Here is a 15,308-nt window from a genome sequence, read left to right as displayed (position 1 = left end):
ATATACAATACAAGAAAAAATACAAAAGCGGATATTTATGTGCTGTGTTTTTTGTTTATTTGTAACATGTATTAATATGACATATAGAACAGATGCATAAATATCCTCATAAGCCTCACCTTTGCATTACAGTATCCACACTGATCGAATTAAATAAAGGCAATGAATGAAATGCACTGAAAACATGAAACAGTTTTGGATTTTAATTTCTTGAGCGGTACCTGTCTCAAGAGCAGAACAGCCGCTTTCCACCGCCCTTCCGAACACCACGTTTTCCCGACCATGCGCATGGGCGGGGGGAGGGCAGGAGGGAGGGTCACTGTTATTATTTTCAGAATAATTTCACACATGAAAATGGCGGCGAGTCAGGGAGGCGGAGAAGCGGCGTCGGCCTTGCATGCCCATCTGTACTGCAGCGGACCTCAATGGAACCCCGGCGTACTCCCGCATCAGCAGCAGCAGCAGCATGGCCACAGCGCCAGGAGCCTGGATCGCACCCTGGAAGATGCCGTGTGCTCGGGCGCTCTGAACCTCAGCGGCAGGAAGCTCAGAGAGTACCCCCGCATGAGCTACGACCTTACGGACACCACACAAGCAGGTGAGTTTTTAAAAGAGAAAGGCACGATCCCGGACCTGCATCATGCACGCAAATCCCCGTGTTACTCCGTGTCAAAATAACGACACATAATCGCAATTCATATAGGGCTGTCAGCGCTCATTATTACACACGCCGCTGTGGATTTTAGTTGTGTCAAAGACAGAATATTAATTCTCTATTTTCTCCATTCATGATTATGATAGAGGCTGTATTACGATCGTAGTATAATCATTTAGAGTGTAAGTGCAACTCCTGGAGTAGTGTTACAACATTGCAAGGAAATGAGTTAAGGAGGTGAATGTGCTCAATGGTGCCTGACATGTAAGCGCATGTACGCATTCTGCTTACACTCCCTCATAATAGCGCATAATATGTCGCTGGCGATCTATTAAAGGTGGACCCTTTGTTAATGCGCTACAGTAAAAATTGACATTTTCTTACGAAAGACTCGTGGTAGGAATCGGGTTTCTTGCTTTCGGTTTTCGGCTCCCTGTTAAACTGGACTTCTCCCTTTACCCCCTGGTCACTTTTACGCGCCATTAGTAACTCAAATCAGCTCTATTCACTAATTCAGTGTTTTGTGATTTTCGAAAGGGTTGTCAGTGGGATTCATAGCGTTTTATGTGGGAAATTAAAAGGTAGAAGTCCAAAATTATGGCGCTGAAATGAAAGAAGTACAGTTATCATGGAATATTTTAAAATAGCGAAGACGTCAACTGTTGTATGTATGTAATGCTGCCCGATTTTACGTAAAATACTTGAAATTACGTATTTAAAAATTTGGGGCACCTGTGCGCTATGGGGATGATGTAAACCCAGCAGGGTCCCTGTCTATGACCGCACCCCCAGAAGTCTAGGGGTCTGTCACGTCCCGGAATTGGTAGAATTGGCTATAGGGTGACCGCAGAGATACCCCGGGCTCAGTGGGGGTGTCACAGCATGGTTTTCTGGCCATTGAAAGGATCCGCTTCTTTCACACTGGTGGGTGCAGACTGGAGACCTGCTAGAACAGGCAAGGCCTGGTGCTGCATGTCAGTGTGGTGCTTTTAAATTCATTCTGGAAATGTAGAAATAATGACAGCCTTTTCGTTGTGTCAGGGTTTTGTGAGTTACTATTACATAAAAGCCTTCTTATGAAGAAAAAAAGACTGTTGTGGGCACATTACAAGTACTGGGTGGGACTTTCACCCGAAAATTTATTTGGGAATTTATAGAAACTTACCGGGGAAATTCCCTTTTTTTTTGTAACAGGTTTTGTTTATAGTTTAATAAGTCTGTGGTATTAAATCAATATTAAATAAGGTTGAAAGCTCTATAGATGGTAATCCTATAATGTGACTGAATGGCTTTTTCCTGCTCCATGATCTTCATTCCTCCACTGTGATTGTATGCCTTCTGCGGAATATTAATATGTTTTGTTGCCAGAGCTTTGCTTGTTTTGAGGGGTGACATAAATGAATAGTTTATTTTGCTGGGGCTCTCACCGAGTGCTCAAACGCGACCAGCCCTTAAAAAAGAACAGCTCCGATGTTGACTTCATAATGGGTTTATTTTACTTTTGCTTTTTTTTTCATTTGCATTGAGTAGGTCGACCTCAACATGTGACGTTTACCCTTTCCCTTAACAGCACCATGGACTCCTGTAGTCGATAGACACTTTGCTCTGTGTCATGTAGAACAGATCCTACAGTAACTCACAGTCTTTTCAGATCCGCGTCTTTTCCTTTTCTACCTGAGCAGTTTAACGCTTGACTGAGCAAACAGCGTTGCTGACTAAACTTTGGTAGGAGAATCGCAGAACCTGCAAACGCTGCAGCCTTCAAGGACCCGGAGTGAAGACCCGTGCACTGCAGTTTTAGCTTCCCCTGCCCAGATCCTCCAAGCTGTCGTTCTGTACCCCTGCTGCGACTTGGTAGCAGAGCAGCCATCTTGAATAGATTTCATCCAAAGACACAACTTATGTTCAAACTGGAATGAAAAGTGATTAAAACTATTTCTTGTAACTATGGGTAAGAGATTAAAAAGTCTTAATTTAGTAGATTATAAATGGACTTGTCAAAATCTATTTTGATTGGTATTTACTATAAATAAAAGTTCGTAGAATAATGTAATGCAGCCAGCAGATATCCGTAATGATCGATCTCCAGGCTTCGCAAGGCATGTGCTGCAGTAATTCTTCTGCTTGGGTTTGCACTGACACAGCCTGACTTAAAATTAGATGCCGGCTTTATTTAAAAAAAAAAGAAAAAAAAGCGTCATTGTTGCAACTGTGAAAATAGGGAAGTGTCTGTATGATAGAGCCATAGGGAACTGAATCAGCGGAGCTGCTGACGCCAAACAGCTCTGGGTTCCTCAGTTGCAGGGCCCGACCCCTCGCCATGCGACCTTGCTATGCAGAGTTGCAGCCTCACCCGCCATTCATGACTGCCTGATAACCTGTGATGTTGCTATTGTGCACGACTGCAGTTCACAGCGAGTGCTGAGCATATGAGCATGTACGGGTTAATCAGCGACTGCTATTAATGCAGTTTTAGTTTGATTGTGATTGTTAAGTTCTAAATGGTGTTACTAATTGATATGAAACAATACTCCCTTGAGGGTATTTGCAAAGTATTTAGAAGTAGTTAAACTGGCTCCTTGCTTGTGATGTTTGACCTTCTTTGACCCAGCAAACGATCTGCTAAACAAATATATGTAAATGTAAGTCAGTGCATTGTTCTGCACTTGTTATCTGCAGTATTTTGTCAAACGTATCACCATGAAGTAAGTCTGAACATTTTATTTGCTGTGTTTTACCAAATGGGAGTTTTTGGCTGTTCTGACAGACAGACAGACAGACTCAAACGTCTGAAAAGGTATTTTTAGGTTTGCCTAATGTTGTATTAATGTAGCTAATATCCATTTTGCATTGCACCTATGATTGCAGAGGTGGAAAGGTCAGGTTCAGAAATTAAAAATCCAGACCAAGGTTTTGTTTCAGCAAACCAATTGAGTATAAATAGTCATAGTGACATAATACTCAACTGGTTGGTTGAAAGAAAACCTTGGTCTGGATTTGTACTTTCTGAACCTGAACTTTCCACCTCTGCGTGGTTGTATCTGTGAGGTTTGTGTGAACACCTTCTGTGCCATCTCACAAGCAGCCATCTTGAATTCAACTCAATAATTACAAATGGAATGGCAGTCATGTGACCTGTCTAGCATGTTTAATTCAAAAGATGTTCAATATTTGGGTGATTCCAGACCTGACTCCCCCTGAATCGCTGGCTTGTGATTATTTGAAATTGACTCATTATTGCATCAGATTTTCACCTCCAGATAAGTTATACTTAGTGTCCAAGTCATATGATAATTATGATTGTATTTAAAATTAATTAAAATTGATTACATTGAAGGGGATTTCTTGCATTGTGAGGCCTCTGCGTTTTGGTGGTGTTCATACACTTTCAGATACTCTTCCCTGGCCAAGCAGCTACCAGCAAGGGAAGTGTCTGGGCTATTTATGAAGCGTAGCTTCTGTCTGAGCGGTCAGGTCTGTCGCGGAAGCAGTCGCCACTGATGAAATTCTTCGTTCAACTTCTCAATTGTCATTGTCGTCTTGCACACACAAAGAGGGACAAAACTGAAACACGGACACGGTTACCTCTCGTAAAGACCTGTGAAATGAATGGGTGTCGACAGAGAAGGGCTGGTTTTTCTGAGATCATGGCTGGGATACGTAACCACGCCCCATATCTGGAGGGAGCATATCACTGATAAGACATTTGCAATTGGGGACAGGGACCGTGTACCGTGAGATTGTAAATTATGTAGATGATTGTTGAACCTCTCTCACTTTTTTTCTACATGTAACAAATTAGACCAGAGATAAGTCCAAAAAAAAGTCCCAGTCCAAAGTTAGACCAGTATAGCATGGTCCAATGGTTGTTTAAAAACTGGGTTAATTACCTATAACTAATTGGCTTAACTGGAAGCAGACCTAATGCTTTGAGTCTTGAGTTTTACGCATTGCTCATGTGTCAGGCTGATATGATGTTGCGCCTGTAATGCAGCATAGATGCAAGGTGTCTGTGATGGCAGCGTAAGCCCACGCAAAGCTCTTCTGAAGAGCCTTGACAAATATCTGACACACTTCGGGGTCTTCAAGACTGAAGGCGTATTAATAGGAGGTTTTAAGCTAAATCCATAGCAGCAAGCTTGGATATCTGTGCTATAAGTGGAACATCTTTGGCACTTAGAGGCATTTTAATGCTACTGGTGAGGCTGAAAAAGGCCCCTTCTGTGGTTTGGTGCCTCTCCACCATTTGCATTTAGCAGAGCAGCGTGCATAAACTGCCAGGAACAGCACTGAGCGGTAATTATGTCTTATGCTGTCATGAGGTGCTGGTGCCACCAGTGAGAAGATCCCTTTCCATCAGGAACATGGCAGGTGGCTGCCTGGAACAGTGTGACTGGCTGAGATTTGCATACGCATAATGGGTCCCAGTCACACCACCTGCACCCCTCCCTCCCTGAAATGGATTGTGCCAAGAAGGTAAAAATCTGCCACGACATGGAGGCAGATGGGAGGAAAGGAGGCGGAGCCACGAGTGGATGAGTAGAAAAAGTGTGGATGGGGTCGAGGGTGGGAGAATGAGGATCAAGGTGACGGGAATGGCTACGGTGGAGACGGAACATATAATGAGAAAAAGGGAACGGAACGGGACCTGGATGAGGTGCCAGCAGGTGGAAGAAGGATGTGTGAGTGATGTCCTATCCGTCGCGCACCATGCTGTATGGCCCCGGGGATTCTGGGAAAGGCTCCACATTGCCACACGGCTGCCCGATGCTGCAGCTCCTGTAGACCAGCATAACATTGAGGGTGTGACCAACAGGACGACCGTACAGTTACAGTAATCACCACCCCGTGCTGAGTGCTTCAAAAAAATCAAGCTGTTTAATAACTGTTAGAGTGAAAATTGTATATACCTTATCATATTATGTGTGTACGTGCAAACATATTATCAGCTTCCTAGACTTAGAAAATACGTTGAGGCAGGATGTTCTCCCTGTGCGTCAAAGGGTGTGAATCAGGAACCGTGACCCTGGGTGCGATAGTGGGATTCTGTCTACGTGGCAAGAGGCCCACCCGAAAGAATGCAATGTTTCCTGATAACCCTTTGTGTGCAAGAAGCTTCATCAGCCTTAACAGCTTGAAAACACACCCCAAGTAGACCCCTCCCCGCCAAGTATAAAATAAAGAAGCCAAGGGACTGCCCGGTGTGACACTGAACTGAGGCGCAGATACTGTCTGTTGCATCTAAGTGAGTGGGCACCCTTGCGCAAGTAAAAGAGAGAAGCGTGTTGTCTCGTTATTACCTGAGTCCTAGAAGTGCACGGGTAGGAGTGGTAAGCTACTGCGCTTCCTCCACCCAGACGGGCAGAGGAGGTCAAAGCTACGGCGCTTTCCTCCGTCCTCCCCCACAATAACCTAGCAGCCCAATCTCATCATTTGCAAAATCGTCGGTGGGTTTACAGTCACTTCAGATGTCATTCACGGTCAAGTTAGTACAAGAAACTAATTTTGTAATAGCTTGGCTGCGAGTCCCTGGAGTGCTTATTGTTGAGAAATCCCGGTTATTACGTGTGGAGTCTAGCCAAAACATTTGGCATAATAGAACAAAATGTTTTGTTTAATTCTGTATGTGGTAAAGCATACATATGCCTTTTGTCCTGAGGGCAGGCATAAATTCCGCCGGTGTAATATGTTGCTGTGTGTCCCTGCGCCTTGGCACGGGCCTGTGAGCGAGTGTGTGTGAGCGAGTGTGTGTGTGCGAGTGTGTGTGTGCGCTGTGCGAGCCACTGACATCCCGTTGAGGCTGTATCCTGCATTTCAGCTGGGGCTTCGTGGGCTGGATTCTGTTCTGGATTACTGTGATTCTAAAGTGGATGAACCGTTATGGATGATGCGCTGAAAAAAGCACAACATAATGCAATGTTATGGTGGGGCTTGGGGGGGGGGGGGAGCCTCAGCCACCATTCATCCAGGTCATGTGACATATGTTGCAGATTATCCACTTCCAGTGTGAACTAAATAAAACAATGTGTTTTGTCTTTACAGTAATCTGTAGTAGCAGAATCGGTCAGTTGTAAAAACCATCTGAAAACATGCTTTTGACCATGCATTTTATGTATGTAAAATCCTGATCCCCATTTGCTGCATTTTTGTGGCTGGCCCATATTTCTTTAGACAGCAATAACATCCCTTATTGCTATTATTAACTGCTCAAGCAGGCAGAGCCTTGTTGTTTTGACTGTGCTGCTTTGATGTGTCCGCTCTAAATCAGCAGCTTCACCGTAAAAGGCAAGAAACCCCGTGCCGTACTCGTCGCTCAAACGGCACTTACAGAAGTTGCGTGGCAGCATGTGCACTGCCTTTGAACGGCCTTCCAAAACCCCGGGCAGACTTTGCGGGTCCTTCGTCACTATGACAACTTAACTGCAGGCCGCTACATTCCCAAAGGGCCAAATGATGAGGATAACAATCAGCCTCCAGCCAAAAAAAATCTCTGGTATGATGCCACAATTTGTAACCAGCGCATTGATATTTTTACAATTTTACATTTTCAAAACCTGAATACTGAAGTTTTTTTTGCCAGCAGTTTTGTTGACATTTACTACAAAGGTATGTACATTTTTGTTACTTTTCCTTGTGTTTGCTAAATTCCATCCATCCATGTTCCAACTGTTTATCCATTACAAGATCACTGGTGGGGGGTCTGGAGCCTTTTCCAGGTGGCACGGGGCACTAGGCAGGGGTACACCCTGTATGAAATGCCAGCCCATTGCAGGGTACACTCCAAATGCCCCTTACAGCTAAGCCCCATAATTGATCTGGCTGACAGTTGGCTGCACTCCTTAGCTATGCACTGCAACAGTTTTCCAGTGTTTGAAGGATGCCTCTGACAGGTTGATTCCGGGTTTCGCTACGTGTTCTCATTCGGATCAGAATTCATCACTGCTGTTCCAGAACAGTCTAGCGTTTCTCAGTGAGCCATTATTTTGGTTTCATTTTGATGTCCTGCTGAAGGATACACAGCGCTCTGTGGTGATCTAGGCTTTGAACTCCATAACCTTAACCCGAATGAGAGTCACAGTGAGCCTGGAACAAAGCTGGATGCCAGTCCGTCATAGGGCACACGTAAATCAAGGCCCATTTAGGAACAGCAATTCAGATGAAGGATTTTATCGGGATTGTACCCCAGCCCTGGATACAGGAGGCCACAGCACTGCAGAGATGAGCGTTTCATTGTGCCTCCTGCCTTGATAGTAGATTTTTATAACGGTATTGTTGGACTGGAGCAGGGCATGGGCATCCAAGGCTGGGGCAGAGTCATGTGACTGTCCTCTTGCCCATTATTTGGGCTATAGCACAGTCTCTTGCCCATTATTTGGGCTATAGCACAGTCTCTTGCCCATTACTTGGGCTATAGCACAGTCTCTTGCCCATTACTTGGGCTATAGCACAGTCTCTTGCCCATTACTTGGGCTATAGCACAGTCTCTTGCCCATTACTTGGGCTATAGCACAGTCTCTTGCCCATTATTTGGGCTATAGCACAGTCTCTTGCCCATTATTTGGGCTATAGCACAGTCTTCTGATTTCTGTCTCTGCTTCAGGCTCCCAGGCTTTGTTACACTTCCCCAAATTTTACATCAGTTTTGTGCCCCTGAGTTCTTCCGCACTGCCGGGGCTGTCACTTGTTCTCCTTTCATCCCTTGCTCCCTGTTCCGTCCTTCCATTTCTGTGTCACGTGGAGCTGTTTGTGTTACACACAGCTACTCCATTGCTAGAGGCAACAGAGCAATATAACAGTAAAATGCAATTTCTGTTCCCCTGTCACGGTACGGAAGGAATTCTTTCCTTGAAGATTTTATTTGCTTATTTTGGACTGATTTTTATTGCTAAAGACCATTTAGCTAAATTAATGTCTATTTATACTTCCTGTCCATTGACCATTTTCACAGAAAAATGTAGGTTTTATTAAGGGTTTGTGAGAAGTTCAGTGACACTGTGTTTCTCTTGTGCTCTTCTGGGGTCTCTGACTCTCTGGTGTGGTTTTCTGCTTGCTTGATGAACATTCTGTGTTCAGTTTTCTTCTTATGCACATCCTGGGGTCTTCACAGCAATTGTATGGGCTTCTGACGTCTTCGGGACATTTCTGGAGGTCACAATAAAGACTAAATCCCTGAATGCTTGTCCCCTAACTGCCTTCTGTTAAACATCTGCGTGAGTAGGCAACTCCTGAGGACGTCTCAGAGCTATGGAACTCAAGAACTAGAACAATAGAACTCACTGAATTTGACCAAACGTTGGAATCATTTCTCCAAACAGAAATCCGAATGATAGGCCTAAACATTATGAATATTTTTATTGCAGCACCTGGGTGAAAATGGTATCAAATGCTGTAGCGAATTTGAGTTTGTCCGAGCCATACTGTCAGCAATTTAAGGAAAAAAACGCAATGAATGAATATCTCTTCAGAAGCATGTCATTATGAGAAATCAGTAGCTTATATTCTCTTTTATAGAAGATAATTTACTGATAATAGTTGTTACAGGCTGAGTGAATGCAGAATCCATTTAAAATGCCTTTAGGAAAGATCAGTATATTTAAGAATGACTCCAATTAATGTAGAATATTAAACAGTTTTAAAGATAATATATAGTAATGAATTGATACATTTTTTTTCACAAGTAGATGGCTGTGTCCATTTATCGTTTGCACAGTTTAAATTAATACAGATTTGGCCCGGACAATTGAACAGGCTTTCTCTTATTGCACTGCTCTGTGTGCTCTGCTTAATAACGTCATTGGCTTGTATTTCAAGTAGTGACATGTTCAAATCTGTTTAGGTTAGTGTAACACATGAAGGATGTGTTTTGAATAAGTGTTGATACAATGCGATTCAGTCTACTTTGGGTTAAGCTGGATTTGACTGTGAAATATCTTTGTTAAGACAAGGAATTGTTAAAATACCCATACAGCCTTTATTTTATCTCTTTGTACACTCAGTCTGTCAAAGGTTTTTCTTACCGAGTTCCCAGATATGGTCGAAAATGTAATTCTGTTTTGGAAAGATAAGGCGCCTCTTGGAATGCATATAAGACTGACATATACATGGTTGGGGGATTATGGGCCACGCAGTGAAAAAGGAACCGTGATCTTGTTAGGTGATGGAGCGTATGTGTGGGTGGGTCGGTGGGTGTTCTCTTAATTTGAATTTTGGGCATGTGACATGTTTTTTTGCCTCTTTATTTTGTCATGGATGACAGGCCCTTTGCTTGGGTGATTCAGAAGGAGGGGAAGGAATGTCATGCGGCACCACCGAACACAAGCTTTCAGAGAGCTGTCTCCCGTTGCCCTGAACGTGAAATGGATAGACATATAAAATTCAGTCTGTTTCCTGTCCATGTCTCATTAACAGGGAATGCCGGTCGTGAGATAAATCCCTTCTTTCATTGCTCAAAACAATGGATTACGATTCTGGTCTGCTGCACCAACACCAGGCTGCTGTGGGATTATTATTCCCAGGAATAACTTAATGAATCGTTAGGATCTCTCTTCATTAGGAGACATGATGCCGAATCAGGTTATGATCTATGTACTTCTACTGCAATTTTACTATATATTATGAATATGCAGAACTAAAATAGAGACCTTTCAGTTATTTTGCTGTTGCATATAACGAAACCATTATCTGTCCCGGAAAGCCAGTATGATAGCAGTTTTCCCATTAAGCCAGTAGCCTAAGAGTGATTCTTGTACATGTGAGACACCTAACTTTCAAGGAGTGATTTTTGCATGTGCTTAGCAACTAGAGAGGCAAACTGTGCTGAAAGTGGATTAAATCATGAAAGGTCAGGCGTTTCTTCTGTTCATTTTATCAATCACCAGAAAATTTTGGAAAGCAACGTCCTTCTGTCCCTTTGTGGTTGCATGCCATTAAATCACTCATTTTCATGAGCTTGTAATATAGTAGTCAGTAGACATATAACAGCTTTTTAAAATGGCCGTAACAAAGAGCTGTAAAAAGGCCCACTAGTAAATGCACAAAACCTGCCCATCTATCCTTCGACTGCTTATCCAGGTCAAGGCTTCGGAGACGTGCGCATCATAATGCACAAAAAATATGACGATATTTTTCCATTCCCTAATTTAAATTTATATTTGTGATCAGCGTTATGTAGCGCGATGGACTGAGAAAGTGAAAGTAATTTCAGCAGCTCTGCTCTCAGTTTAGAGGAGGAATGAATGTTTGGGTAAGTTGTTGATGTGAAGGAGGGCGCTGAGCGGGACCTCGGACGACATAACGCAGTTAGACCATGAAGCGGTAGTTTGATCGATAAACTGCCCAGTAATATCAGACACTTAGATTGTGTTACTGGTTCCTCCATCTGCAGAGAATGGGTTTTTACTCAGAGCGAGAGAGAGCCCAGCTGCACATTAAATGTCTTTGTACTTGCTCCTTTGCCAACTGTCCTCTGTGTTAAAGTTTCAACAAATAGGCCTGAGGTGCAATATAACCACACTGACTGTTGTGTTGGTGTGTATGTATTGGTGTGTACAGTATGTACTGGTGTGTATGTATTGGTGTGTATGTATATGCTTGTGAGCTTTTGCATATTTTGGTCACAAACACAATTATAGAGTATCAGTAAGACTGAGGGTTAGAATCTCACCTGTCATTAAAAGCTTTGATTATGAGGTTTTCAAAAACACCATCCCCCATAACCTTGGTTCTTGTTGTGTTTTGTTACTGCTTGGCACAGTATGTTAGCTTGGTTGAATAGATTTCCTATGTCTTTGTTGGAGCTCTTATCAAGACTAGACTTTAATTCTGTTTCTCAGCTGCTCTCCCGAGACCCTCGCCTTTCTCCCCTGTGCCGAGTCAGTCCTCACAGGCAGTCACGCATTGTGTTTATTTTCTGAAAACCACGACGACTCGGTTCAGTAAACACCCTTAGTAAATGTCCTTTTATTGTAATTTGGATTACAGTGCATTTAAATGCTGACTGACCAGCAGCCCTGTAGATATTTCATGTGAACTTTATTTTATAGTTTTCCTAAATTTGTGGAAGAATCGCGGCCCTTGCAGGCTGCCCGCAGCCTCCTGCCGCATGCTATCAGGGATAGGCTCCAGACTCAGCCCTGAGCCCTGAACTTCTATAAGTGCTTATGAAAGATAGGAGAAGGAATGGATTGTGTGAATCACTGCATTCATTCGCACAACCAGTCAGTCAAAGACTTTCATCTTAGCTTCACAATGCATTCATCAGATTAATGTGCCTTCACCTGATTTCAGTGTATCAGAATCCTAATTAACAGAAAGAAAACCATACTAAGGAAATTGTCTCCTTTCCGAGCCATAGGGAGGGGTGGAGAGGACTGTGTTCCCCATGGCAGAGAGAAGGTATTCACTCTGCTTTTCTCCACGCCTAATTAGAGTCAAGATATTTTTCCAGAGGCTCTCTTTCAGCTTCCATTCCCCTTCAAAGAACGTTTTTGACGTGCTGTTTTGAGATACTTGGGGATAACAGCTAATGACAAAACGACTTTAATTAATCATCCCACACTTGGCACAAGCAAACAGACTCTTTCAATAGTTCCTCATTGGCTGAAAATGAACTTGCTTGAGTTTCAGGCATGACTGTTTGGAGCGAAACAGACCCCACAGCACGTCAGTGTTTCTTCTTGAAGTTGTACACATACGTAGGAAGACGGTTTGCCCCTAGTTTACAATTTTATGTGCCACTTTGCAGTCTGGCTTTTTGCAAGTCATTTTTGAGAACATTAACATGCAACATTCTTTCCTATTTCCATTTTTCCACTACAGATTCTTTGGATACTGCTTCTGTTGTGCCAATAACTGTCCATGTCTTTTGGTTCTGTCCCGAAGGAGTAATTCTTCTGATAATTCTCATAATAATTGGGTTGAAACTATTTTCATCTACAGTATGTATTGAAAATTATTCCCTCTTATCAAAGAAGAAATTGCCCAGCAATCCTGCCCTTAACAATCCTCTCATTTGAAAGGGTCTTACACATTCTCTTATGAGGCTGATTCCTGTAAGCTTTACAACTGAACATGGAGGCATCTTTGCATATTCAGATGGGATATTGTCTGTCTGCCACTGTACGATTTACAGTTATGTAAAGGGGTTTGGATGTACCATATGCATCTGTAATTCTTAATCTGGATTTCTTTATTATGTATGCATCTGTGATAAATTCAACCAATACAATCTGCCGCGTATAAATGTTTTTAGAAAAGTAAATATAGACCATATACTGTAATTGCATCTCCTGTTACTGATAGTGAAATCCAGAGCAGGGGCTGGTCTCACTGCAGTGAGAGGATTAGGCAGCTTGGACAGGTTCGCCATGGGAGTGTTTACTCCTACTGTAGGGTTCTGCACGACCTCCCTGCCCCTTTTACGATTACGAACTTGCTTGTGCTATGTTGGGGGTGGAGCAATGGGCCTATTGAGCCAAGCCTTCTCATCTCTGTCCAAAGGAGAGGCTCTGAATTGCTGGGAAATTTCAGCAATCAGGGGGATTGGCAGATGGTGCGCTGTGCTCTTGAATTTAGTGGAGTAGCAGTGGCCATACCTTTTTTCATAAAATGTCAGTTTTTGCTTCTTGTCTTGAATAAAGCAGACTAATCGTAATCTGCATAGACTGGAGGTTGTCATGCACAAATGGATTCCCTTTGGCTCTCTAAAAAATTAAGAATTCTGACTAAATTTTTACATAAACTAATAATGCTAAACTAATGATAATGATAAAATAAAATAAGAAATATTTCCTAAATTCAGTTCTGAATGTATGCGCTATATAAAAGGAAAACTTGGGCAGCACGGTGACGCCAGGGTTCGAGTCTCTGCCATGGCTCCATGAGTTTGCATGTTCTCCAGATGTTGTCGTGGGGTTTCCTCCAGGAACTCCAGTTTCCAAAAACATGCTGAGGCTAATTGGAATTACCAGTGCCTATCGGTGTGCAGTTTGGCTCCAGTTTCCGTTTTTTGAGATCAACAGTGGGCAGAAATCAGTGAAGAACAGATAAAACTATGGAGTTTTTTTTTTAAGGTGAAGTATGGTGGCTGTATTAAGTGCCAATAAATGACTGAAGTGCATCGTTAGGTAAACATCCCATGTGTTTTCTCTCATTTGTTCCATTCTCAGATCTTTCAAAGAACAGGTTTTCGGAAATTCCTCCTGAAGTCTGCCTCTTCGCCCCTCTCGAGTCGCTGAACCTGTACCACAACTGCATCAAGGGTATCCCAAAGGCCATCATCAATCTTCAGATGCTGACATACTTGAATGTCAGGTGAGATCCTACTGTTTTTTTTCAAGCAGTTTTTGCTTGCAGGGGCAAGTCTAGGATTTCTTTTAGGTTGGGGTGCATTAGAAGGGGCTTTAGTCATACAAAAGGGCCAGTCTTATCAGCCAATAATATTTTTTAACTTTGTGAGTGACAGGGGAGCAGGCCAATCATCTCTCAGCTGAGGCCAGTGCCCCTTTTACCCCGCCCCTGTATATACCCCTATTTACATATTATGAACCATCTTAAGAAAAGAAATCAGCAGAATTAAGGACTCTGTAAGTGATGTTTCAGACTACAAAACACCTAATATTATCCTGTTGCCGAAGGCTACTGTAAAAGGAGCTCAAAATAGAGACTTTTAGGTATTTTTCTTCAAGGAGCTGCCAAGCTATCATTTTGTGTTGATTTTAGCTGCTCAGTTTCTTTGTGGAAGGTCACATTCTTCCTCTAAAAACTATAAACACTGGCGCAAGGGGAATAGAAACAGTAGGGAGGACCTGACACTGATTTTTAGAGGGAGTAGATGAAATCAGCGGAGCGGCGTGTCAGCTGTGGTATTGTGTAGTCTGATTTTGGTGAGTGTCTCTGTTCTTCCGCGTTTTAGTTCCACATTCTGCCACATGACTAAGTTAATACATAAACGTTACATTTCTAATGGGAGATGACTGCAGGTTGACAGAAGCAAACAATATGGGACAGACCCTGTACACTGCGCCTTCATGTCTGCTGCTGTCATGGGCCCCGCGCCAAAAATACCCTGATGTTTTATTTATTTATTTTTGTCTTTAGTATTGTTCTCACACCCTCCCACTTTCAAAGCACTGTTACCGATGCACATCTCCTCACATTCAGCCACCTATCGTGTCTAATTTCCTTACTTGCCACGTCTGTTTCAGATAAAATGAAATTTACGAGTAAATTTAAAAGAAGTTTTTTTTTTTTCTCGTTATTTTCAGTCGAAACATGCTGTCAGCGCTGCCCAAGTACTTGTTTGACCTGCCACTCAAAGTGTTGGTTGTCAGCAACAACAAGCTGATGTCTGTACCTGAGGAGATCGGGAAGTCCACACACCTTATGCAGCTGGTGAGCGAGTCAATACCCCTGAAAACGGTTTGCTCTATCTCGCCTCTTCTTGTCCTTTGCACTACTCATTCTTTCACGACCGTACACGTCACAGGCTGCCAGCGTCTGCATGCCTGTAAGACCGTCTGTGCTTATATTTCATATCTATTGATTGGACTGGTGCTGTTGTTGACAGTGAGTTACATAATTTATTGGCTTAGTGGAAGCATTGGCTCACAGATTTATTCCATTACTTCGACACAGATTTTATATAAGTAACCAG

The 15,308-nt window shown here is 42.9% G+C and overlaps 1 protein-coding gene across 2 annotated transcripts in view; it reads left to right on the top strand.

Moving 5' to 3' along the window:
• Positions 1-15,308, top strand: part of LOC111859778 (leucine-rich repeat and calponin homology domain-containing protein 2-like) — a 38,970-nt gene continuing 23,662 nt past the window's right edge. The window contains exons 1-3 of one of the 2 annotated variants that reach the window (XM_023842763.2): positions 1-598; positions 13,822-13,966; positions 14,920-15,046. In XM_023842763.2, the coding sequence (XP_023698531.1) occupies positions 283-598; positions 13,822-13,966; positions 14,920-15,046 (588 nt within the window). In that variant the 5' untranslated portion in view covers positions 1-282. Of the gene's footprint in view, positions 599-2,586; positions 2,607-13,821; positions 13,967-14,919; positions 15,047-15,308 lie in introns of those variants that run through there. The other variant, XM_023842764.2, reaches the window with a different exon arrangement.

The sequence above is a fragment of the Paramormyrops kingsleyae genome, chromosome 10, assembly GCF_048594095.1.
Source record: "Paramormyrops kingsleyae isolate MSU_618 chromosome 10, PKINGS_0.4, whole genome shotgun sequence".
Taxonomy (NCBI): Eukaryota; Metazoa; Chordata; class Actinopteri; order Osteoglossiformes; family Mormyridae; genus Paramormyrops; species Paramormyrops kingsleyae.
The sequence above is the reverse complement of the archived record's forward strand: the minus strand, read 5'-3'. Positions and strand labels throughout refer to the sequence as shown.